Here is a 26,898-nt window from a genome sequence, read left to right on the forward strand (position 1 = left end):
ATGAGTCTAGGACTTTAGGACAATCTTCCTGGCTCACATACATATCAGCCACTTTCTCCCTTTCCTCGTCCCCCAATCTTTCCACATATTGCCTAAAATTCCACCCTCTCCAGTTTGTTCTGATTAATACAATTCAAATGCACCTAAGAGAGAATTCAAGTAAACTCTTTAAGATTAGTGCCAGCCTGGGGCACCTGGCTGGCTCAGTCAATAGAGCATGTGACTTGGTTTTGAGGTTGTGAGTTCGAGCCCCAAGTTGGGTATAGAGATTACTTAAAAATAAAAAATCTTTTTTAAAATGTTTATTTATATTTGAGAGGGGGAAAGGCAGAGAGAAAGGGAGATGGAGGGTCCAAAGCAAGCTCCATAATGACAGCAGAGAGCCATGAGATCATGACCTGAGCTGAAGTTGGACACCCAACTAACTGAGCCACAAGACGCCCCCCCCCAAAATAAAAAATCTTAAGGGAAAAAAAAAAGACTAGTGGGGCATGACACAAAGGACATAGAAGCCAACTTTGGGGCAATTTACATATCAAAAGGAATAATGACTGCAACTGATTATAAAATATTTAATAAAAAAAAAACAAGGTAATGTGACTATAGAAGAGAATGTCCTTATTTCTAGCTCATGCAGGCTCAAGTACTAAGGGAAAAGTATCACGTTTGTACTCTATTTCCATAGAAAAACAAAAAATATATGGCACATGGTCAATTGTTGAATCTAGTTGGTAGGTATAAAAGGTGATTTTCATACGGTTCTTTCGACTTTTCTGTATTTTTTTTAATTTATATAGGGGCACCTGGGTGGCTCAGTCAATTAAGCATCTGACTTCGGCTCAGGTCATAATCTCTCAATTTCCTGAGTTCGAGACCCACATTGTACTCTGCACTGACAGTGTGGAGCCTGCTTGGGACTCTTTCCCTCTCTTTCTGCCCCTCCCCAACCCCCCATTCTCTCTCACACACAAAATAAATAAATAAACTTTCTTTTTGGAAAAGAAGGTGAGAGAGAGAGCACGAGCACGAGCAGCACCTGATATGAGGCTTGAACTCACTAACTGTGAAATCAAGACCTGAGCAGAAACCAAGAGCCAGATGCTTAACCAACTAAGCTATTCAGGCGCCCCCCCAAAAGCCTTTAAAAAAATAAATAAAATTTCTATAATAAAAAGATACATAATAAATATATATAAACTCTACCCCCAGTTTATTTCAGTTCATGCTGGGTAGAATGTGAATTGCAGCTGGGTTGTCTCCCTTAAAGACCTGAGGCTTTCCAAATCCCTCCCATGCAGTGGAGTGCCAAATAGGCACTGTGTTGTATTGTAAGTACACTTGTGCATTTTATCTCATTTAATGTTATCTCATTTAACCCTTTAAAGAATATATCACTATTTCCACAGCTACTAAGCTTTTAGAAGCTGGATCTGCTGACTCAAAAGCTCACCTTCCATCTTCTTTCAACTACCTAGCATCAAATCCCACAAAAAGTCTCTTATTTTCTATATTTTATTTCTAGCCAAGGTGTTTTCTCACTTTCCTGTATTAATGTAAGATGTGGCATCTACCACAGTTTCCTTCTTTATGCCAAGTCCTACTGTCATCATGGATAAATCCAGTGTTCATGCCTAACTAACCTAATAGTCTGGTGTCACATTTCCCTGACTGTAACATTTGGCTTCCATTTGGACAATCACAAAGACTTGAAAGACAACCAAGAGCCAGGGCAGGGCTGAATGATAAGGTTCATCTCCTATGTAAGACTATTCCCTCAAGACTGGGAGAGGTAACAAGAGTTAAGAAAACTGAAGAAACAAAAATATGTTAAAAAAAAAAAAAAGGACAAGATAAAACTCCCAAAACAGACCTTAATTAACAAAGGTAAGTGCTTTACCTGATAGAGTTCAGAGCAATCCTGTAAAAACTGAAGCCTCAAAACTATCGAATGGTTTCTCCTGTCACAGTAAAAACCAAAATTCTTAACCATTTCCTACAAGTCCTTCATGATCACATCTCTTACCACCTCTGATCTTACTCCAGTTCTCTTCTCCACACTCACTCTGCTTCTACTCAAGAGCTTCCTTGCTCAAATACTCCAGACAAGAGAGAGAAAACCAGGGGCTCAAGATGGAGTCACTTGCCCCAGGACAGCAAATCAAGACTTAATTGCAGTTTCAACTTCTCCAGGAGTGGAATTTTAAGCCAATCAATCTGGAAATTTTCTGGTAGGCACCAGAGACTGTCACATGGGTCCTCTCCATCTCCCCCTAAAGGAAGATACGGTACTTCACCTAATAAAACACCTTCCCCCATATCCCCAGTCCTTCCTCCTAGGGGAAGGTTACCTTGCCAGAAACAACTCTTTTCTTTTGCTAATAACTTCTTGCCCCATCCTCCTTCCTATAAAAGCCTTCCAGTTTGTACAACTCCTCAAAAGAGGCTCCTCTACTTGCTAGATGAGAGGCTCCCCAATTCGACCTTTAAAATTTACTCAGTTGAATTTTTCTTTTTAACAAGGGTCTCTGCACTTGCTATTTTCTATTCCTATATAATTTATTTTGTTTATTGTCTGCTCCCCTCAGTTTGAATGTAAGCTCCATAAATGTTGTCTTTTCTCTCTCTCTCTCTCTCTCTCTCTCTCTCTTTCGTGTGAGGTATCCCTAGCACCTAAAATATTTTTAGGCATATGGCTGGTGCTCAATAAATATTTGTTGAGTGAACAAATGAACCAATGAAAAGCTCACTTGTCCAATCTTAAACCAATAAATATAGCTTAGAGGTGTCATCAGCAAGACCCCCAATGACCCCCACTACTTCACAAGAATGTTAACCTTATCTTTTACAGGCAAACAACAGGAAGAGCTCCTGCTGGCCCAGACAAGTTTGAGTTCAACCAATGACTCACCTGCACAGATGGACCTCTGCAGAAGAGCCATGGAGTGTTGAACAGTTACTTCTACTTCATTAGAGGAGATAAATGTTAAAATGTCCACCCAAGGAGGAGCACAAACTTAACATCACATACCATGCATGTATAGTCATGTTTCCTAAGTATGTATGCATGACCTTATGCTCACCTCTACATAGGATGACAAAACTCTTCTTTCTGAATATTTACCCTAATCCTAAATGAAAGGAACACACTCACCCTTGCTTGGGGAGCACACTTTGGAAGTTATTCCCTGTGATCTCCTTATTTGTTGCAAATAAAGTTTCTTTTGTGTGACAACACCATTTGGTGTAGTCTTTGTAACTCACCAAGGAGCAAACTCCTTAGTTCAGTGACAAAGGGATACAATGTTCCAATTGGCCAGGCCTAAATTACATGCTGCCCCTGTGGTCAGGGATGGTATCAGTTCTTGCTGAACCATGTAGTCTGAGAATGAGAAGTGGGTAGTTTCATAGGAAAATCAGAGTGCTATTACTAGAAGGGAACTGGATGCTAGATAGGTGAAATCACAGATATTCATTCCAGAAGATGTGACAAGGGAAACACAGGGAAGTCATTTGTGAAAAACCTATTACAAAGATTTTAGCTTTTTCAAATTTCCAAGTTGGGACCTGAGAAAGAACATAATCACTGTGCATGATTCATTAATACTTCTAATATCAAATTACCTCCTCATCCTTTAAATCACCCACCTATGAGGTGTGCCTGGTGTATGTGTGTGTATGTGCATGTGTGTTGGGGAAGAGGGTGTGATCTATCCTATCATCTCAACACACTAATCAGAACTGGCCACTGGGAGAAGATATTGTCAAATGACATATAGGGTAAAGGGTTAGTATCCCAAAATCTATAAAGAACTTATGAAACTCAACACCCAAGAAACAAATCATCCGGTGAAGAAATGTGCAAAAGACATGAACGGACACTTTCCCAAAGAAGACATCCAAATGGCTAACAGACACATGACAAGATGCTCAACATTGCTCATCATCAGGGAACTACAAATCAAAACCACAATGAGATACACCTCACACCTGTCAGAATGGCTAAAATTAACAACTCAGGAAATAACAGATATTGGCAAGGATGCAGAGAAAGGGGAACAGTTTTGCACTGCTGATGGGAATTGCACTGCTGCTGGTGCAGCCACTCTGGAAAACAGTATAGAGGTTCCTCAAAAAACCTGGGTGGCTCAGTCAGTTAAGCATCTGACTTCGGCTCAGGTCATGATCTCACCATTCATGAGTTTTAGCCCCATTTTGGGTGAACTCAAGCCCTACTTCAGATGAGTTTGAGACCCACTTCAAGTAAGCATGAGCCCTGCTTCAGGTGAGTCACGTTTTTCTCTCTCTCCCTCTCTCTCTGTGTCTCTCTGCCCCTCGTAGGAATCTCTTTCTCTCTCCCTCTCTCTCTGCCCCTTGGTCTCTTGTGCCCGCTCTCTCGCTCAAAAAAAAATTTTTTTTGTTTTAAAATAGAGCTACCCTACAACACAGCAATTGTACTACTAGGTATTTTCCAAAGGATATCAAAAATACTGATTCAAAGGGGCACATGCATCCCAATGTTTATAGCAGCACTATCAACAACAGCCAAATTATGTAAAGAGCCCAAATGTCCATCAACTGACGAATAGATAAAGAAGATGTGGTATATACACAATGGAATACTACTCAGCAATCAAAAATAATGAAATCTTGCCATTTGTAACAACGTGGATGGAACTAGACTGCATTATGCTAAGGAAAATAAGTCAGTGAGAGAAGAAAGATAAATATTCTATGATTTCACTCATATGTGGAATTTAAGAAACAAAACAGATGAATAGAGGGGAAGGGAAGGAAAAATAAGACAAAAACAGAGGGAGGCAAACCATAAGAGACTCTCAAATACAGAGAACAAACTGAGGGTTGCTGGAGGGTTGGGTGGGGGGATGGCCTAATGAGTGATGGGCATTAAGGAGGGCACTTGTTGGGATGAGCACTGGGTGTTATATGTAAGTGATAAATCACTAAATTCTATTCCTGAAATCATTATTACACTATATGTTAACTAACTTGGATTTCAATAAAAATTTAAAAAATTAAAAATTAAAAAGAATTGCTAAATAACAATCATTCCCCCCTCCCCCCACAAAAAAACTAAAAAAACCAAAATCGACCACTACTTTAACCTCCCTGGGAAGTATATGCAAATTCCATGAGGGTTCTCAGTATTACAAATCTTGTGTAAACAGAGGGAGAAGACAATGGAGGAAAGGACCAGAGAGGAGCTGAGAGAACCCTTAAGGGGAGAATCAACGTCCTAAATAAAGACAAGGTAGGAGAACACCAAAAAGGAGGGATAGGCAGTAATACCAGTCCCTGGGTTAAGGAGGTATGCTATGGATTGAATGTGTTGCCTACAAACTCATATGTTGGAACCCTAATCCCCAATGTGTTGGTAACCCCCAATGTGTTGGGAGATGGGGCCTTTAGGAGACAGTTAAGTCATTAAGGTATAGTCCTCGTGATGGGATAAATGTTCTTATAAAGAAGAAACGCAAGAGCTAGCTCTCTCTCTCTTCCAAGTGAGGACACAGCAAGAAGGCAGCCATCTGCAATCAGCAAGAGGGCTCTTACAAGAACCCACCCATACTGGCAGTCTGATAGACTTCCCAGTCTAAAACTGTGAAAAATAAATGTTTTTAATTCACTCAGTCTGTGGTATCTTGTTAAGCAGCCTAAACTAAGTCAAAGTTATGGTTATACATACATGTTCATGTATTTTTAAGGCATTGATTAAGCCTAGAAGAAAATATAAATGGAGAGACACTAAGTTGTTGACTGTGGTTAAATCTATGTAATAGGATTTGTAGGGGAGAGAATTTTGTTTTGTGTTTTACTTTAAATACTCCTTATTTAAAAACCAAGATTTTAGAGAAGTAAAACTATTATCATATTCTGAATATAGTGGTGGATGATAAAGCTTGTAGTATGTTACACTTCCTCCTTTCTCAGAATTACATGTCCAAAATATTTTCATTCAATTTCCATTCTCTTTTCGTTCTGACTTTGTCATCATTTCCTGTTAATCTTGGAAAAAATCAATTCCTTGATCTGCATAACAGTTTTCTCATTCACAAAATGAGGCATGCAATCTAGGTAGGGCTTCCCAACTACTGCATTTTGGCCTGCTGGTGTCCTGGATGTGGGTTAAGAAACTGACTTCTCCTGCAACTGGGCAATTAAGAAGGGCCAGGGAGAGCCAGAGTCCTCTGGGCCAGTACCTCTGGCTGTGAGCAGCCTTGTTTAGGTCTCTTTAGGGCAGCCTGTGCAAAGCAGTCTGGGGTGTATCCTAAAGCAGCAGCAAGCACAGTGGACAACAACCAGCACTTACTGTTCTGTCGGATGTGCATGGCCAAGGAGATGCCTATCACTTGGGCATCCATATGCAAAGGACCTCACTGCCCATCAGTAACTGGAGATTTTGGAGCCAGTGCTCAAATTTGTGATCCACATATCCAAGGGTCACAACACACAGCCTCAGGGGTGGTCTGTTAGACGGTGAAAGAGGACAGAGTGGGGTTTCTAGTGAGCTCAACTCCAGGCAATGCCCTTCATATCTGTCTTAACATATAGTGGTTATTTCTATCCCTTTGTAACAATGTATTCTTTTTCTGGTGTCCAGGCTAGCTGTTGACAATGCATGCATGTTCTGAAAGCTAGAGTTTCAATATGGAAATCCTGAAATAAAAATATACTATTGGGTTCCAAATCCATTTTCATTATCTTATGAAATTGCAATATGACATTTGTCAGTAAAAGGGTTGTTATTCTTTGCATATAATTATAATTGTAAATTTTGAATGGTTGTATAAAATGGTTTTAAATATTCTATCACCCACTTACGTGATCAGAGTCCCTCACCGATAATTACTATTTGGAATATGAGAAGTTTATTATTAAGAAGTCTGGATCAGAAACTGCATAAAGCCACTTCGACCATAAAACCTAATGTCAAAATGTATTCACAGGATGATCTTTAATGATCAAGTTGATCATTAAAAAATGTGGAAAATTTTTATTTGAAAGATTTATTCTAATTTAATTTTTAATATATTCTCTAATGCATTATTACTTATTTTATAATTATATAAAGATAATGCTATGACTTTTTTTTTTTTACCATCAGTTAGATGCCTCCAAATCTCTTCTTTTATGTTACTAGTTTGCTGTGCAAAAATTATCCTTTTCTGTATGTGTTATGATATGAAAGATGTTGAGAGGCCCTGATATAATTTCTTTATAAAGTGTGTCTGCCATCTCATCTCACCCTAGGACCTTGTCCCCTGCTTCCCACACCGTATAGTTTCTTTCTCTCTTTCTCACATTTCAAAGAGTGCCAGGGCTACAGTGTACAGTGGCCAAGGTTTAAGTCTGTATCCAACAGGGTCAAGTACTCCAGCATGGATATTTGTATGAAATACTATGTGGCTCCAGGGCCGGAGGGTAAACTTAGACAAAAGCATAACAAATAGCTAACGTCGAAAAATCACTTAACAGCAAACCTGGATAAATCCAAAGAGAGGAATCCATATTTACTCAAGGACAAAAGACGTGAATGAATGTACTGACATATCATATTCTTGGATGGAAGTACTTAATACCCCATCCCCCATCATTTCTCATATGAATATAAGAATTTAATACAATTAAAAAAAGAATAATAGCAAATTATGATTATTATTACTAATTAGAACTAACTTGGTTAGCAAACACCTAGACAAACATGCCCTATGGTGAAGCCAAGTGATCAGGTTTTTTTTTGTTTTTTTCCTAAGTAAGCTCAATGCCCAATGCGGGGCTTGAACTCGTGACCCTGAGATCAATAGTCACATGCTGTACCGACTGAGCAGGCCAGGCGCCCCAAGTGATCAGTCTTCTTGATGACCTTTGCAGTGGCTCTTAGGTATCTTGGTGTAGACACTACCTTCCTAAGTGAAGAAGTCTTTAACTTTGTGTTTTTCTTTTTTCTAATTTTTTTTTAACGTTTTATTTATTTTTGAGACAGGGAGAGACAGAGCATGAACAGGGGAGGGTCAGAGAGAGGGAGACACAGAATCGGAAACAGGCTCCAGGCTCTGAGCTGTCAGCACAGAGCCCGACGCGGGGCTCGAACTCACGGACCGCAAGATCGTGACCTGGCTGAAGTAGGCCGCTTAACTGACTGGGCCACCCAGGCGCCCCTTTGTGTTTTTCTAACTACTCAGAATTGTCCAAGTTATTCATGACTATTTCACAATAATCAAACTCACAAAGCCTGATGTATTAACCAGACACTAAGGGTATATATTTTCTGAATGTCTTAACTACTCTTGTTGGCTATCAGGAGTACCTGATAAAAATACATAATGGTTTGCTTGTGATGTGGAGTCATAATAGGAAGAGGCTACTTTAGAGGGTTATTTCATCCAAGTTACATTAAGGCCTGGTGACTGGGTTCTGCCTCAGAACAGAGTACTTTTTGTTCATGCCTCCTAAATAAAACACCTGTTCCACTTGGCAGCGCTAGATAAACATCAACAAATTCTTATTCTTTGTGCTCCCTTTTCCAAACTCCAAGCCCACCATTCCCTATTTAACACAAACTGTTTTTCAAGCGATTTATATAATATATTTGATTAGATTTCTAATCTTTCCAAAGGAGCGCTTGCTCAATTCTAAAGTGGCTGACTGCTTCTTTACGGATCGTTACATTAAAATACCGGGCATTTCTTAGGATAGGAGACTTGCCAATTGTGGCCACTTTTATCAGTACCTTCGTTTAGACACGGATAGGTAGATTATTAATTTACAGCTCCCATAGGTGTTGGAGACTCACCTCCATTTTTCATTTAAAAAACTAAAACTAGAGCTCAGTAAGGTCGAATGATGTAAAATCACTTCACTACATAAAGGATTATTAGATCGGTTTTCTATCTGTCTCGTTCGTTATACTTCAAAATCGAGTTGGAAACATTAAGATAAAGATCACTCGCGCAAAAGAAGCCTAACTGACCACCCTTTTAGAAATCTTGTAAATCATTCCTGAAATTACGTCCACGAGAACAGCTGTTTCAGCTTTCCACGTTAACCAGTTAGAAATCTGTGGCGATGGATTTAAGTTCAGTGAGTACCTAATGAACTGACCTCGACCAGTCCTGCCTCAGCTCATTAAGGGTGAAATTTCACTAGATCAGCCGCGTTTTGAGGCCTTTCCAAGGTGCCTATGAATCACACATGTCGGGGTCGCAGGGATACCTCACAGTGGGCATCGCAGTCACAGAATCTGGTCTCTGGCATGTGGAAACGTGCGAGGAGATGCCGAGGGGCCCACAGGGCTTTCTTGCAACCTTAAAGCACAGGTGAGAAAAGTGCGGTTTTATTCAGGCACGGGAATGAAATGAATTCGTAAGAGCAAACCGAGAAGCCTACGTGGGGGAGGGGAAAAAAGCGCGAGAAGAAAGAGAAAAGCCTTTTCTCCGGTGACGCGCGGTCACGAGGCATTCTCCCGACGTGGGCGCTCGCTATTGGCTGAGTCCCAGCTGACGTCCCCGCCTGAGCCCCGGCGCGAACGTCGGAAAAGGCGGCACCGCACTGGAAGTTGGCGAGGCGCGCGCGCTCCCGCGGACCGGCCCGCCCCCGCTCCCCGCCCGCCAACCCGCTCGTCCATTCCCTCTTCGCGCCTAGTTGCCCACGCCCCCTTCCGAACTTGCCCCTCCCCCACAGGCCGGTGGCGCGCGGAAAGCGCGTCACGTGATGACTAGCCCCGCCTCTTCCTCTCGGTCCCATATTGAACTCGAGTTGGAAGAGGCGAGTCCGGTCTCAAAATGGAGGTAAAACCGCCGCCCGGTCGCCCCCAGCCCGACTCCGGCCGTCGCCGCCGCCGCCGGGGGGAGGAGGTATTAGGGGGAGAGCGGGGGGTTGACGGGTAGTGGCCGGCGTGGGGGGCCTAGTTCGGTGGGAGCGGGGAGGCCGGGTGGACCGTGTCGACCGTCCCGCGCTCTGCGTTGAGACGGGCGGTGGGAGGGGGAGGGGAGCGGGCCTCGGAGGCCTTCTGGGGGCCCTTCGCTCCCCTTGCCTTCTCCTTCGGCTGCACAGGTGGTCCCTCGGAGGCGTTGCGTGGCTGGGGAGATCTCGGGAGAGGAGCTGGCCGGCAGGCCGCGCGGCCTCGGATCCAAGGCCGAGGGCGGCATGGCGGGCCTCGGCGGGAGCGGTTGGGAGGAGGCGGTGGGGGAGGGGAGGGGACGAGCAGTCACATCCGGGCGAGCGAGCAGCCGGGCGGCGGCCACATTGACATTGATCCGCTGCCGCGTTACGAAATGGCGCATTGGGCCGCAATGGCCGCCGCCTCGCTCCGCCGCCGGGAAAGAGCGCGGGATTGGAAGGAAGCGGGGAGGAGGCGGCCCGGCAGAAAATGCCACAAACGTTCTTGGGTCTTGGGGCCTAGTGCTTTCGCTGAAGTTATGCCCGCGCGTTTCTCGTCCTTTCAGATATTTTTAAGGCGACGAGAATTTAATTCTCCTGTTTTTTTCTTCGCAGCACCCAGTTGACAATAATGAAATTTTTAAAAAGTTTGCTGCTTTAGAATACTTCCTGATTTACTGTTCTTGCTAAAGTACTTAGAATTATACGTATTTTCGCGCCTTGTGGGTTGGCTGTAATGGTTTCTTTGATTTTTGTTGTAGAGGATTGCAACCACAGTTGAATTTTTCCTGTGTTTGAGATAATTTTATGCGGTTATAAGTTTTTTTTTGGTCATCTTTGTGTTTTGTCGATTAAATGCTGTTAACCAAGATTTGAAAAGATTACGTGAATGGTGCTTTAGGCTATTAATCATTTAACATTTTTTTCTAGCATGTGACAGTCTTTTCATATTAAATGCCTTAACATCTCTACTTTGGAAGACACACGAAGACATTAGAATGTAAATGTGAGCCCCTTTATTTAAGGACTTTGGATGAATTAATTTTAATGCATGCATTAAATGGCAGTTCATGTAACTGTATTAAGGAACTAGTTAAATTGCAAAACAATTCAGTCCATATCACATCTTAATTTTTTTAAATCTCGTTTTGTTTTGTTCTCCATTCTTGTCGAACATTACATACTATATTTAATGTAACTTGTCCTTTTTGTGATCCTATGTTTTTGAAATTTTTGCCATGTGATACAAGTGCAAATACAGATTGGTTATAGAAAGCGATCAAGATAAATGGTGGGTTTCTTTTTGTAATTTTTGGAGGAAGAGTGCTGGTTTAGCCTGGTATTGAGGAATACCTGTTTTAACATCTTGATTTTCTTGAAATTGATGAATTTTTAAAAGTTTACCACTAAGAACCTTTAAGTTTTTCTTCACGGTTTTGTGGTTTAAAATTAAATGCTTGAAACGTAGACTGAGGAGGGAAGACATGAAAATAAATGGCATGGATGGAATACTGCTTCTACAACACATTGGTTTCTTTTTTTTTTTTTTTAATTTTTTTTTTTAACGTTTATTTATTTTTGAGACTGAGAGAGACAGAGCATGAACAGGGGAGGGTTAGAGAGAGAGGGAGACACAGAATCTGAAACAGGCTCCAGGCTCTGAGCCATCAGCACAGAGCCTGACGCGGGGCTTGAACTCACAAACTGCGAGATCATGACCTGAGCCGAAGTCGGACGCTGAACCGACTGAGCCACCCCGGCGCCCCAACACATTGGTTTCTTAAAGAATAGTTTGCCAGTAGCAACTTCTAAACTCTGTCCCCAGATACTTTATTTGAAGTCTAAAGTTAAGGGACTTTTGATTCTGAAGTTTTCTTGGACTTCAATGTAGTTGAAGTGATGTTGGCATTTGAAAGACTGGCTACAGAATTTTTTGGTGTTGGTACCTTTAATCAGTTGATGCGTGATCTTACTCCAGTTTTTAATTAGACAAAGTGTTAATGGTACAGGAATTTGATGTGAGTTTATCATTTGTAGCAGATTAAAGCTTTGTGCACCTTAGCAATTCATCCGCTCAAAGAAATAATTAACATGTATTTGTTTTCTCAGGGCCATGATCCAAAGGAACCAGAGCAGTTGAGAAAACTGTTTATTGGTGGTTTGAGCTTTGAAACTACAGATGATAGTTTAAGAGAACATTTTGAAAAATGGGGCACACTTACAGATTGTGTGGTAAGTTAACAAAGAACAAAAAAAGGTTGTTAAGGGGTGTGGGACCTGTACAGATGTATTTCAGTACTTTAAAACTTCTGTTTTATAGGTGATGAGAGACCCCCAAACAAAACGTTCCAGGGGTTTTGGTTTTGTGACTTACTCTTGTGTGGAGGAGGTGGATGCAGCAATGTGTGCTCGACCACACAAGGTTGATGGGCGTGTAGTGGAACCAAAGAGAGCTGTTTCTAGAGAGGTATTTTGATATTATGCTGCATAATGTGTGAAATTGTTGAAGAATTTGAATTTGGTTTTTGACACGTATTTTTTATACGTAGGATTCTGTAAAGCCTGGTGCCCATCTAACTGTGAAGAAAATTTTTGTCGGTGGTATTAAAGAAGATACAGAAGAATATAATTTGAGAGACTACTTTGAAAAGTATGGCAAGATTGAAACCATAGAAGTTATGGAGGACAGGCAGAGTGGAAAAAAGAGAGGATTTGCTTTTGTAACTTTCGATGATCATGATACAGTTGATAAAATTGTTGGTAAGTAGGAATTTATTGGAGCTTGAATGAGAAAACAAAAGGTTCCTTTGTGCTATGCTAGATTTGCCAGACTGCTTATCGTTTTGTATTGTGTTTCATAGCATATAAAGCATATGGTTCAGTTTTCATAAATGACTACACCTGTGTAACCAGCATCCGGATCAAGAAATAAACCTTATTTATTGTTCCAGAACACTCCCTCATTCCCATTCAGTCACTACCTTCTTGATGATATTTTAATGAGTTTTAAAAAGGCTATCATTTATATGTGCTTTTCCAAACATCAAATAACTTCTGTTTGTTTGTTTGATTAAAAAAAAATTTAGTTCAGAAATACCACACTATTAATGGGCATAATTGTGAAGTGAAAAAGGCCCTTTCTAAACAAGAAATGCAGTCTGCTGGATCGCAAAGAGGTGAGTAGAACAATGTATATATACACAATAGAAGTGAGTGGTGTTTGTAAGGTTTTTAAAGATCTTCCTTGCCCATGTTAAAGGTCGTGGAGGTGGATCTGGCAACTTTATGGGTCGTGGAGGAAACTTTGGAGGTGGTGGTAACTTTGGCCGCGGTGGAAACTTTGGTGGAAGAGGTAAGATAGTTATCTTTTAATGTGTCTACCTAAAATTTGCTAAGTGGAGTATTTATTTTTAATTCATAACCTTTTCCTCAGGAGGCTATGGTGGTGGAGGTGGTGGCAGCAGAGGTAGTTATGGAGGAGGTGATGGTGGATATAATGGATTTGGAGGTGATGGTAAGTTTTTAACTGTTTGATGTTTTGACTTTATTGGTAGTTAAGCATTTATTTATATTCTGAATTTTAGTGAAAACTTCCATGGCTTATTACAAAGTGTGATTTTTTTATAACTACTGACATGAAAGACCAGATTCCCCCCCCCCCCCTTAATTTTTAACATCAGCTAGTTCTCTTTGGTTAATAATGTTTATTGTACTAGCAGTTGAGCCAGACTGTGTCAGTGGATACTGTTCACTATTTTCTTCAGTGAACTTTAACTTCAAAAAAGTAGAACAATTTTTTTTTTAGTATGAAAAGATATTTAAGCTTTTATCTTCATTCACAGTAGTCCAGGTTTCTCATGCTGTGTTAATGAGGTATTACCAGCCTTTAGAGTGTTAAGTCATTGGTTTATTTTTCAGTTGGTTGGTGGTGATATAAATGTAGTTCAATAATTTGACTCTGTACGTTTGTGGGTTTTTTTGTGACTTTTTTTTTTTTTTTTTTTTTTTAGGTGGCAACTATGGTGGTGGTCCTGGTTATAGTAGTAGAGGAGGCTATGGTGGCGGTGGACCAGGATATGGAAACCAAGGAGGTGGATATGGTGGCGGTGGTGGAGGATATGATGGTTACAATGAAGGAGGAAATTTTGGAGGTGGTAAGCTTTTACTTGTTTTAAATATTCCATATCATTTATAGGTCGTTACAGATGTCTTAAAAAATGTTAAAATGTAGCGTTTCGTCAAATCATAATATTAGAAAATACTCAAATGATGGGTGATGAAACCAAATTTTTTTGCTGGCTACTTAGCAAATTGGTAAAATGTGTTCAACTGTTATGTAATCGAAATGGACATATTTTTAGTAATTGCCAGAATTAACTTAATTCTAGGCACTTTAAAATTGGACAAATGGGAACTGCAAATTAAATGCAGACACGTTGAAAAATCAGTTGTCATCTAGGGTTTAGGTGACAGGAGTATTTTGAATTTTGATGTCAGGTACATTTCAGATAATCCAGTTTCGTCATTATTCCATGATACTGTAGATGAAGAGCTTTGTTACGAATACATTGAGTTTTGTTGGGATGTTAATGTGTCAACAACAGAAGGTTTTTAAGTTTTTGTCATTTTAAATTATTTAATTTTTAAGTAAGCTCTGTGCCCAGTGTGGGGCTTGGACTCAAAACCCCAAGATCAACGGTTGCATACTCTACCCATTGGGCCAGCCAGGTGCCCCTTGAAGATTTTTTTTTTTAATTTTAGAGAGTGGGGGAGGGGCAGAGAGCAAGGGAGAGAATCTCCATGCTGAAAGCGTGGAACCCCATGTGGGGCTCTGTCTCAGGACCATAAGATCATGACCTGAGCTGAGATCAAGAGTCAGACACTTACCTGATTGAGCCACCCTTCTTTTTTGAGTAGCTCATTCAGAGTATGTTCTTTGTCATTGATATAAAAGTTGTACTAATTAGAATTAGAGTGAATCAAGCACATTTCTGATGGTGTTAGTAGTATGAAGGCAAGAACATGAACTGGGGCATAACATCTGATGCGGACATAGGAGCTCTTCTGGACCATCTTCACTGATTCCTCCTCTCCTATTTATGCCTGAGGTCTGCTAGTGGGCCTCTGTTGGTAGAGTTGGTAGCTCTATAAACTGCAAATGGGTTGCATTTTAAGTGTTCCCAAGTGTGCTGTCACAAGAATGGGTACATACGTTAAAAGAGGAAAATAATTGTATAGGTCAACCACCAACAAAACTTTTGTGATTTCAGGTAACTATGGTGGTGGTGGGAACTATAATGATTTTGGAAATTATAGTGGACAACAGCAATCAAATTATGGACCCATGAAGGGGGGCAGTTTTGGTGGAAGAAGCTCGGGCAGTCCCTATGGTGGTAAGTACTTTTTTATTTTTCTGGTTAAGTTTTCCATAGACTTCTTAATTTAAAAACATACACAGATTTTTAAAACAAAACTTGTGTATTTCTAGGTGGTTATGGATCTGGTGGTGGAAGTGGTGGATATGGTAGCAGAAGGTTCTAAAAATTTTCAGAAGAAAAGGGTAGGTATCTTTAAATTTTTATCATGATGATAAAGAATATGTGGAACTGTTCACTGAGTGTAATAATTTTTTTATCCTGTATTATTCAACAGGCTACAGTTCTTAGCAGGAGAGAGAGCGAGGAGTTGTCAGGAAAGCTGCAGGTTACTTTGAGACAGTCGTCCCAAATGCATTAGAGGAACTGTAAAAATCTGCCACAGAAGGAACGATGATCCATAGTCAGAAAAGTTACTGCAGCTTAAACAGGAAACCCTTCTTGTTCAGGACTGTCATAGCCACAGTTTGCAAAAAGTGCAGCTATTGATTAATGCAATGTAGTGTCAATTAGATGTACATTCCTGAGGTCTTTTATCTGTTGTAGCTTTGTCTTTTTCTTTTTCTTTTCATTACATCAGGTATATTGCCCTGTAAATTGTGGTAGTGGTACCAGGAATAAAAAATTAAGGAATTTTTAACTTTTCAATATTTGTGTAGTTCAGTTTTTCTACATTTTAGTACAGAAACTTTAACAAAATGCAGTTTTGAAGGTGTTTCCTTGTGAGTTAACAAGTAAAGAAGATCATTGTTAATTACTATTTTGTATGAATTTTGCTAAAGTTAACTGTAAAGAAACACCTGCTGACTTGCAGTTTAAGGGGAATCTATTCTCTGCATTTCCAAACCATGAAATGAATGGGCTCTGACATGTGGAGAGAATAGATATTTGTATGTTTGCAATGTGTGTTTTAGATAAATAGAATTGGGTATTTAAATTAGCATATTTGTGAATTTAATAGCATTAAGATTTACCTTCAAATGAAAAATCTCAAAATTCCTATTTGGTTTTTGTGCATTTTATTTCAAAATGTAATCATATGATTTTAGTGTGTTAGCTTTGCTGAGAGTCCTAGCTGTGTTTAGAACATCTCCATTCTACATTCACCATGGTCACATGTGAACTGCCATAGTTTTATTTGGGTGTAAAGAATGTCTACTGCCCTCTTTAAATTCTGGAAAGGGGTAGTGGATGTTTTCCCTTTCCCTTAAAAACCATTCTTAAAAACTTTTCAAAATAACAGGACCACTAAGCCTGCTGTATCTGAGCAAATTAGTGGCTACTCTTATTTTCCCTTTTTAAAGCACAAGAGGCCCATAAGTCTTCAGTTATTTTCCTTGGTTTAATATATATCTATTTTTTTGATACAAGCTTTCAGAAGCAAGAGAATAAAAATCATGCATTGTTGAACCCTTAACTGGCTGGCATGCTTTCCTGTGTGTACCCTCTGTATTCTGCTGGATAAAACCAAGGACAGTCTAGATAAAATCATCCCAAATGACTTCCTACAGTAGAAGTGTAGCATAGTTGCTTAGTACAAGCTTCTCACTTCCCAGAGACCCAAATTCAAATTTGAATAGTCTGAGTTTTTGCTCACTTAAAAATCCACAAGAACACACTGTTATTCCATATGTATGTTTGAACATATAAATCATGTTGGTATGAGTTAACAGTTTGGTTTGGAAGACCCTGGTTGAGAAGAGTTTTAGATAAGGTCGTAAATATAAAAACCAATGTCTACTGTTGTGCGCCAGCTAGTGCTTACAATTTCATTCGAGCCCTGAGTATGTGCTCTGCTGTTACTCTTTCTTTGGCAGTTGAACGTTGAATTCGAGATTATTTTTGTTTTCAGAAGTACTAAGCAAAACAAGCAATAAAAAGGGGAATGGGGCGTGCTAGTGTTTGAATATGCTCTCTTGTTGCTCTAATTCTGTGCCTCTGTGCATTATTAATATTTGGATGCATGCAATGCCAGCATGGAAATCGGTCTTCACAGATACTGCAGTTTTCCAGAAAACACTCACAAACCAATAAATGTAACAGACAACATTCCATTTGTTAACGGACATATGTGAATAAGCAGCGTAGAAAATAGGCTAATATTAGAAAATGGTTAAGTCTTTAACAACTTCAAATGTGGTTATATAAATGGACACTGTCAATGTTCATAATTTAAACCTGGGTACCTGGTCAAAGTAATGCTTGGGAAACATTTTATTAAAATTGAGCTAAATTGTCTCAAGTTCTTTTATTCATATAATAAAGGTTGAAGGAATGGGGGAGATTGACATTTCCTGTTTCTATGTTTGTGAAAATGTTTGACACAACCTTGACAGTATCCTTTAATGGCATATGAGGTTAATTGTACTGTTAACAAACTTTCTGTGTTCTGGAACTAGTTTAATAGTGAAAATATTTTCAGTAAGTTGATGTTTGCAACCTATAAGCAGGTGAAATCTGTGTATGTGACCTGTTTATAAGTTGTATTAGCTTAGTTCTTGTGAACAGTGTGGAAAAGTAAGCCATGAGGAGAGCGATTTAACCAGCTTTAAAGGACCTAAGATGTGCATTTTAAGCACAGTGTGGATCAAAGGAGACTCACTAAGACAGGACTTCAGCAGCCTTTTGAGTATGGACAAGTCAGCATAAATAAAGAATGACAAGGCAGCAGCAAGAGCTTCAACTACAGAGAAGTGAAGGCATAAGATACTATGGTGATAGTGAGCAACTTTCCAAAAGCTAGTTAAATCTGCTTATTACAACTGAAATATCGAAGAAAGTCTAGCAGGAAGGAGCTCTTCGCCTTTTGGAACATCACAATGAGAGATAGTTGCCACAGTCACTAGGTCTAGCATTTAGACCTGCAAGGAAGGGCAATCAATAAGCATTAGGTAAGGCTTGAATTTGAATTTTTTCACTAATTAAAGAGTAATTTTTTGTAAAGCAAGGTAAGAGTAATCTTTTTGATTTGCAGGTTGAATGAGAACCCTACTTGCCTAAATGAGGAATGTCTTTCCTACCATCTTATATACGAAGGTTTCTGGCTGGGTAAGGTTTGTAGCTCACAGTAAAAGCTCATGACACCATTTGTTTCCCTACAAACTTATATGACATATTTTGAAACTATTAGGTACATTGGCAAAATTACTCAGCTGAATACTTTATTTCAGAACCAGATCCAACATTTTAGAACCACATCCAACAAACACATTTTAAACAGTTTCAGGCCCTGCAACAGCCATGAATATTTATCTTGAGTCAGATATGGCCCCATATATACAATTCATTGTTGGTGTGTTTAGGGTAAAGTTGATTTTTGATGAGTAACCTTAAATTTTGTGAAGTTTTTGTAATAAGCATGACACTTGTAACAAGCATTAAGCTGCTAATCCTTATTCCATGAAAAACACCTTAGAATGAACTTTCAAAATTGTCAGGTGATAGAAGAATGGTCTTCATTCAAGTGGCCTCATAAAGTTCTCTTGCATATAAATCCAGGGAATTACTTGAACTAATAGGATACATTTTGGTTCTTTTGTGTTTTAATCAGTTAACCAGAAGTAGTGGGGGACCTAATTACGCTAATACTCCCTTAAAAGATTTCCCAAAGAGTAATTAAAATATAAATTACTATCTAAATCAGTTGCTGATCATTCATAAGGGCTATTATCACTGTCCCAAAGGGCTTATTAAAAATTTGAGAATTTGAGGGGTGCTTGGCTGGCTCAGTTTGTATAGCATGCAACTCTTGATCATGGGGTCATGGGTGAGTTCAAGCCTCATGGTGGACTTAACAACTTCAGAAAAATTGAGATTTGATGTTTATGTACTTGAAAAAAACTTGGGGGACAGGCTTTTAAAACAGTTTCTAAATTGCAAAGTTAATACATAGGTGTAGTTTTAGTTTATTCTCAGAAAATGGTTGGCTCTGTTTCCTCCAACTAAATCAGGACTAAATTTCCACACATCATCATAAAAATGAAGTGTTGAAGAAGATAATAGTCTTTTAATGATAAATTTTCTTTTAGTGTGAAGCAAATTAACCAAGATAGGTAATACTCTTTACAGTCCATCTCCTTTCTTTTGAAATAAAATGATTTTATTTAAATGTAGTTCCACTGTCATTTCTGAAAAATGTGCTCTTTAGTCATAGCACCAGTAAGCCAAATAAGGAAGTTCTAGAAGGGGGAAAATGGTTGAGCCAGGCTTTTTAACAGATTTTGTCAAACCAACTTACAGGTTATTGCTTCCCACACTACATTAAAAAAAAAAAATGCCTGATAGACACTCAAGTTCTAAAAAAGAAAATTTGGTACTAAAGATCATTTGTTAAGGAACTGAACGGTTGGAATAGGCTTGGTTTTAAGAGTTCTGGTATGTCACAACTTGAAACATTTCTAATTAAGGGACAGTATCGGAGTTCCAATAATTGAATGTCACAAATAGTTGAATAAGCAAGTTAATGGCAGGGGTAATGAAAGGATTGTTAGCCTATATAATACTCAAGATTACTTTTAAATTTCAATGTTTTATCCTGATTTTTAAGACTTAAGAGGTGGTCTGTAATGGATTCAAATGTTTCATTTGTAGTATTAATGAAATGTTTACAGAAAGATAACTTTTTCATTAAAATATTTTTAGAAATGTGTGTGTTGTTTTGTTGCTTTCCAGTGTTTGTGTGATTTAAACACTCTAGGTGAATATTACATACTTTATTAGTAATAAAATAATGGGAAACTTGAAATGAGCCTTTACATAGCAGTTCAAGGTTATGGATTCTATTCAGTGGGAAACATACATGACACTGGAAATGAGGACAGAAAATGAACTGAAAGCCTGTTGCTTAAGGATTTAAGTCTTGAATACCAGTGTATGAGATGCTTGGGTGTTAAGTGAGGAATCTGAACTTAAAAAAAAAAATGCAGTTAAGGGTACTTAAATGACTGAAAAGATAGGAAAGATGAAGGGGTTTCAGCTGTTGGATGAATTGGGTTTCAGTGGATTGGTTGAGTATTGTGTGGTGTGAGGGTGGACTGGGAGAAAACAGGAAATTCAGCCAGACTGGAATACTGCATTTTTATCCAAATAAAGGTGGTAATAGTCCTCTGTTAAAGCAAGAACTTTGGTGGGTAGAGTTTTAAGAATTGTGACTTTTAGGGAAACTTTGTAGCACAAATATTTGGATTCTTAGCATTAGTAGCTATTAAGAACATGTTGAATAGGAGTTGTAGCCATGTAAGGAATTCTAGCTGTTAGAATTGCAACGCATTTTGCTTGGGTTTGGTTTCAACACTGGTTTTCGTGGTATGTGCAGTGGTCTTACTCTGCAGCAGTAAGTACCTTATAATTCCAGTAGAACACTTTATATAAAGACTGGTAATGGCAAGGGTGCATTGAACTGCATTCTAGAGGTTAAGTGGGTACTATGCTGAAAGCTAGCTAGGGAATAGGAATTTGCCCAGGATACTCAACTTCTAAGATTTATTGATGTGTTAAATACAACGGTATTGGCAGCTTTAAAATACTTGGAAATATGAAATGGTTAGGTTTTACCATATCCATGTATGTAGTCATAATATGTTAAAAGGGCCTATAATGACAAAAGATGAATTCTATCAAATGTTAACTAGTTTGGAAGTTAAAATACAGGTAATTTTCACTTTAAAATACACTGTTAGTCCATACATTGTTGATAGAAATATTGAGTAAACTATAGGTACTTACTGAAAAGAACTCTGATAGGTGGTCTATTTGGATTTAATCTTTTGTCTCCTCTTTAATAGGTATTAGAATAATGCAATTAGATTTTTGTTTATATCAAGTTTAAGTCAGTACAATATTTAAATACAGAACTTAAGCTGTTTTGTGAGCTTGGGCAAGTTATTTGGGGTTTCTTTATGCATGCTACCCATTGGCAGTTTGATGCCAACACAGACCCTAGGAATCTTGGTTTCATATGCATTAAGTACGTAGAATTAAACATTACATTGAAAATAGTAATCTAAGTTTTATTTAGTAATACATGCTTTAAGTATCAAATGAGGCTAGGAGGGTCTGACTTCTGACTGAAGTTATGTATGAATGGCATTTAGAAATAACAGTAACCTGATAATGTTTAACTGACAGTTTACTGTTAATGCTATTGTGGATTGTCGTCTGTAGTGTTGAAGGAAATATTAAATTCATTAACTGTTAGTGAAAAGAAGTAACTTTCTCCATGAAAACTCAAACTTAAATTCTATCCAGATTAGGAGCTGTTTTTACCTAATTTGTGTAAAGCGGAGATGATACCCACCCTCTTTCTCATTGAGTCTGGAGGTTGAATCTGATGCTGGGTTTAAGGAACTTAACCTAGCATCTGGTCCACAGTCTCTAAAGATATTTGGGGGTAATTATGGGTGCTTTCTTACTATCCTGAAGAATACTTAATATTTTAACGGGTTACAATAAAGTTAATTATGCCAATGTCCTACAAGCTTTTCCCTCCACACAGTTTTTGTGGCCTTTAAATATTTCTCAGTTCTCTTGGGGTGTGGTGCCTTGGGTGGCTCAGTCGGTTAAGCATCCAACTCTTGGTTTTGGCTCCAGTCATGACTCAATTTCGTGAGTTCGAGCCCTGCATCAGGGTCCATCCTGACAGTGCAGAGCGTGCTTGGGATTGTCTCCCTCCTCCCTCTCTATGCCCCTTTCCCACTCATCGCTGTTTCTGTCTCTAAACCTTAAACAACAAAAAAACAAAACTCTATTTTAAAGAAATTTTTCCAGTTCTCAAAAAGTATAAAAAGCAACTGAAAACAACCTGTTCCTGATAAGTATCTGTAAAATAGGAATGGCAATTACTTTGTGTACGTTCTGAGGCTTAAAAACAAGTATGGGTAGGATAAGTGTAAGTTAATGTGAGTAGCCACTCCTTCCCTAAACATGGGCTTGAGAAATCTCAGCAAGAAAATGTTTCTTTACGTAATGCAGTATCGTTCAGTTAAGATTCCTAAGAATGCTTGCTATAAATCAATGTAAAAGGCATAGATACGTTTTTTTTAAAAAATTTTTTTTTTTTAACGTTTATTTTTTTGAGACAGAGACAGAGCATGAACAGGGGAGGGGCAGAGAGAGAGGGAGACACAGAATCCAAAACAGGCTCCAGGCTCTGAGCTGTCAGCACAGAGCCTAACGCGGGGCTCGAACTCACGGACCGTGAGATCATGACCTGAGCCGAAGTCGGACGCTCAACTGACCAAGCCACCCAGGCGCCCCATAATATGCTTTTTTTTTTTTTTTGAAAAAATGTTTAAGGTTCAGTTTTGAGAGTGGGAGCGGGGCGAGGGGCTAAGAGGGAGCTAGAGGATCTGAAGCAGGCTTTAGGCTCCCTATCAGCAACAGCCTGATGTGGGGCCTGAACCCACAAACCTTGAGATCATGATATAAGCTGAAATTTGGATGCTTAATTGAGCCACCCAGGTATCCTGCATAGGTACACATTTTAAAACTAGGAACTTGAGTTTAGTGTTTGAATAACTGGATAGCCAAAATTAAACTGAGGACAGTATAAAGCTCTAACAAGTCTAGATCAAAAGATGAAAACTTGGCTTTAATTTTTGTCATAAGTAGGTTTTGTTATATTTAAACATTAAGTTCTGCATAATGCTGTATTTTATTTAAAAATTGCAAGAGAGTGGGGGAGGGGCAGAGAATCCAAAGCAGGCTCCACTCAGCAGAGCCTGACTTGGGCAGGAGGAGTGTATCACAACTGAGATCATGACCTGAGTTGGACACTTAACCTGAGTCACTCAGACGCCTATTTATTGTTTTCAGAGAACTAGAGAGAATGTTTTGTACTTACAAGTTATTTTTTCAGATCCTGTACAAAAAAAAAAAAAAAAAGAGTCACCACAGTGAACTCAACTGTTACCAGGCTAGAAGTCTGTTCCAGTCTGCCCAGCAGTGCTTCTCACCCCTTGTAGGTGTGCCAATCCCAGGTGTTCAGGTGGGGCTGCAGGTAATGGATTCATGCCACATACCCCCATAATGCCTAAGGGTGGAGCACTTCGGTCTTTTGTCTTGAGGTTGGAAAAATGTCTCATCACCACCAGTTACAGAAGAGATTCTTGACTGTGCCAGAGAGGCCAGCAGCAGAATCTGAATGCCTGCTACATTCATTAGTCTCTGAAGTCGTGTTCAACCCCAAGCTGAGCTTTGTCATTCAGGCCAGGTTTTCTTACTGGCTAATTTCACTTTAGTTTCTTTCACTGGCAACTAAAAGGCATCCCATTACAAGGCTAAGGAAAATGGAAAATATGCCTGTTGAGTGCTTAGTGAGCTAGGCACAATACTTTTTGCATAGTAACTCAATACTTCCTCTACAGATGAGGAAATGAGCCTGAGTGTCTTCAGTTATTGGAGGTCATTTAGCAAAATGGCAGCAGAAAGCCCAGCGCCTCTAGGGCCTGTGGGCCTCTGCATTGTAGTACTTATTCTAAATGTGTTTTAATCCTCAAAATGAATCTCCCATTACCCCACTTTTTTTTTTTTTTTTTTTTAAGCTTGCTTTTGAGAGCATGAGTGGACAGAGGAGAGGGACCAAGCAAGTTACATACTGCCAGGAGAGCCCGACAGTGGGCTTGAACTCGTGAACCATGAAATCATGACCTGAGCCAAAATCAAGAGATGCTTGACTGACTGAGCCACCCAGATGCCCCTCAGTTCTTAAAGATATTACAAGTCCTTGACTCTCATCTTCACCCAACATCTATCAGAAAGTTCTTTTAGTTCTACCTTTGAAACCTGCAGAATCCAGTGCCTTCTCACTGTTCCTACTATCCCCACCCTAGACCAAAACACTATCCCATCTATTCCAGAACTTTCCCATTGGTCTTCCTGCTCCCACCTTAACCTTCTAGACTGTCTTCGATACACAGGCTAAGGAAACTTAAAAATCAGATGTTACTCCTTAACACCTATGGCTCCCCACTTTCCTAGGGAAAAGCCAAAGTCCTCACGAAGGTGTAACAAGGTTCTATGCCGTATTCCACTTCTACCTGCTTTGTTTCTCCCTCCATTTTCAGCTGTATACTTTTTTTGAGCAGCAGTCAAAAGTCTATTAGAATATAAGATGAGAAAGCAAGAATATAAGGAAGCTCTCTTTACAGAGGGGACATTTGAAAGTGAATGCTGGTCAGCCGTATAGTCCTTGTTTTTAGAGTTCAGAGCTTTTGAACATCCTGTATCATGGCTGTTATACTCTTTAGTTAGAGCGGGTCACCTTCAAACGTTGCCATCTCAATAGGCTTTTGCTGTTTGCAACCCTATTTTTTTAAAACTTATTTTGAGAGGGAGGGGCAGAGAGAGAGAATCCCAAGCAGGCTCTGCACTGTCAGCGCAGAGCCCGGAGGGGCTTGAACTCCTGAACCGCAACATCATGAGCCGAGCTGAAATCAAGAGTTGGACGCTTAACTGAGCCACCCAGGAGTCCCTGCAACCCTAGTCTAAATTGCAATGTTTCCTTTCTACTGGTCTTCCCAATCCTGGTGTGTGTGGGTTTGCTGTCTTCCTTCAGTTCCAGGAGTACTGGGATTTTCATGTCCTGTTCTTCAAAAAATACCTAGTACATGGTAGGCATACATGTATTCATGTAAGTAAACAATGTTTCCATGTCCACATATTTTCCTTGGTTGAGCTGTGTTTGCTATTGAAGAGAGAAAACATCTTCTGGATATACTTTATTTCTTTAGGTCTCTGGGACCAGAAGTTCAGTATAAAATGCTTTTCATATTTATAATGAATGGAAATGTTCTGAATGTTAAGAATGTTTCTAAATATGTTAAGTGTGTTATGGAAAATACTGTGAATAAACTCAGATGAATTCCAAAGATAATTTAACAGTCATAATACTCCTTTATTAGTACCAGCTTTTCAACTAAATTGGTTTTTGCCATAGCTAAACAATTTAATATAAAAAAAATGCTTTTTGTTCATACAGTATTTATAAAAAAGTACATAGTGGTTAGTTTTGCAATTTGCTTTTAGCCAGATGTATCATATAAATCTATGAATGTAACAAATGAGATAAGAACAGTATAAATAAGTTTTTGTAGTATTTACACTTATACAGGAACTAGCCCAAATGGTGTTCTAAGAAATTAAGTTCGCAGTTAAAGTGAAACTACTGATTCAGCATACTGATGACTGACTTTAATGCTTTTTTAAAGTTTATATTATTTCCTATACTAGGTTTTTACTATAATTTTGCATAGAATTACTTATAAAGTATGTTTTTGCATTTCACATCACAGTAGGAGCTTTTAGTATAACAGTACAAAAAAAAAAAAAACCCACTAGCTCAGAAAAGGTCAGATCCTTACAAATCTAGTTTTTCTTCACATCTGGCTTCTTACTCTTGGGCACAAGGAACACATTGCCATCTCTTGTTTGCTGCAGGGAGTATTCACTAGGAGAGTAAGGTTTTCCATCTTCATCACGTAACATGCTGAAGACTTCAAGATACAGGGTGCTAAGCTGTTTTTTCAGTAGATGCAGGCTTTTGTCATTCTCGCCCTTTTCTCTGAGCAATTTTTCTTTTTCATCTTTCAAATGATCCAAATCTTGTTCCAGTTCCACTATATTTTCCAGTTTTCTTTTTCTGCAGTTCTGAGCAGCCACTTTATTCTTACCCCGCCTGCGTATATCTCGAATTAATGCCAGTTGAGCTTCGTTGAATTGTTCCTTGGACATCATCTCATTGAAGTCATCAACAGGGAGGTTAATGATCTTTTCAACAGGGAATGGGATGTGGAGAGCTTTGGCCCTTAGCTCATCTCTTGTGAGATGAGCCTCCAAGCGGCTTGAATGTTTGTCTTTTGTGAATGGGGTTTTTCGATGACCGGGACTTACAGGCAATTCTTTCTTGGGCGTGTTTTCACACTGGGCATCACACACTGGAGCACTGTGCCCTGGGGATGGTGACAGGGGTTGGACTGTATCTCCAGAAGACTGTACGGGTTGTGTTTTAGGACCATTCTGTTTGACACTCCCAGGGGCACTATCTATCTCTTCCATTTCAGAATCACTGAAGCCAAGCGGTGTGTCTCCATAGACAGAAGATTCCACTGAGTGTTCTGGTGATGCCAGGCCAGGACTCGTGTTCAGCGAAATGCCAGAGTCAGAGTCATTGAATTCTGTGCTTTCAGGGTGGTTTTGGTTGAAGGCTTTACAAAGTGATAGATCAGAAACATCAATGGGCCCATTAAGAAGTTCAGAGAGTGACTGGCTTAAAGTAGCCGAGGAGGGCATGCTATTGCTGCTACTAGGTTCTGCTATGAAAGCAGAATAAAATTCATCACCAAAATCAGTGTTTATTGTGGCATCTGAATTTAATGAGTTCACGGTCAACTGGCTGGAATCTTCTGTGGAGAGGATGCTGCTGAAGGAATCCTCAAAAGCACTGAGAAAATGTGGACTGCAGTTACCTACTTCCTTTTCCAGTGAGGGCATCGATGAGTAGAAATGATAATTGTTGTCAATTTCTGTCATTTTGGTTTCTGGACTTGGGACCGTGCTAGTCTCAACCAACTTGTCATTTTGAATATTAAGACACTGCACAGAAAAGAAATTTTTACCAAATGTAAGTCAA

The 26,898-nt window shown here is 39.3% G+C and overlaps 2 protein-coding genes across 8 annotated transcripts in view; one reads left to right on the top strand and one right to left on the bottom strand.

The window, feature by feature from the left end:
• The first annotated feature begins 9,651 nt into the window (after positions 1-9,651).
• HNRNPA3 (heterogeneous nuclear ribonucleoprotein A3) lies at positions 9,652-19,920 on the top strand. 6 transcript variants are annotated; one of them, XR_002161585.2, is made up of 12 exons: positions 9,716-9,872; positions 12,007-12,129; positions 12,218-12,364; positions 12,447-12,657; positions 12,984-13,073; positions 13,157-13,249; positions 13,331-13,411; positions 13,908-14,051; positions 15,168-15,290; positions 15,386-15,457; positions 15,550-18,163; positions 18,247-19,920. XR_002161585.2 is itself a non-coding variant. In XM_011285397.3 (11 exons), exons 1-10 carry the CDS (start codon positions 9,801-9,803, stop codon positions 15,436-15,438), a joined length of 1,071 nt encoding a protein of 356 aa, XP_011283699.1. In that variant the 5' UTR covers positions 9,652-9,800; the 3' UTR covers positions 15,439-15,457; positions 15,550-19,920. The 6 variants fall into 6 exon arrangements, 5 of the variants coding, with proteins under 5 accessions (XP_011283699.1, XP_011283697.1, XP_011283698.1 ...); XM_011285397.3 differs by having other exon boundaries at positions 9,652-9,806; positions 15,550-19,920; XM_011285395.3 differs by having other exon boundaries at positions 15,550-19,920.
• A 5,220-nt stretch (positions 19,921-25,140) lies between these two features.
• The window catches only part of NFE2L2 (NFE2 like bZIP transcription factor 2), a 35,526-nt gene continuing 33,768 nt past the window's right edge, over positions 25,141-26,898 (bottom strand). For both annotated transcript variants that reach the window (XM_003990893.6, XM_003990892.6), the window contains exon 5: positions 25,141-26,861. In XM_003990893.6, coding sequence (XP_003990942.1) covers positions 25,635-26,861 — 1,227 coding nt within the window. In that variant the 3' untranslated portion in view covers positions 25,141-25,634. The remainder of the gene's footprint in view (positions 26,862-26,898) is intronic.

Source organism: Felis catus, chromosome C1, assembly GCF_018350175.1.
Source record: "Felis catus isolate Fca126 chromosome C1, F.catus_Fca126_mat1.0, whole genome shotgun sequence".
In the NCBI taxonomy this organism is placed as follows: domain Eukaryota; kingdom Metazoa; phylum Chordata; class Mammalia; order Carnivora; family Felidae; genus Felis; species Felis catus.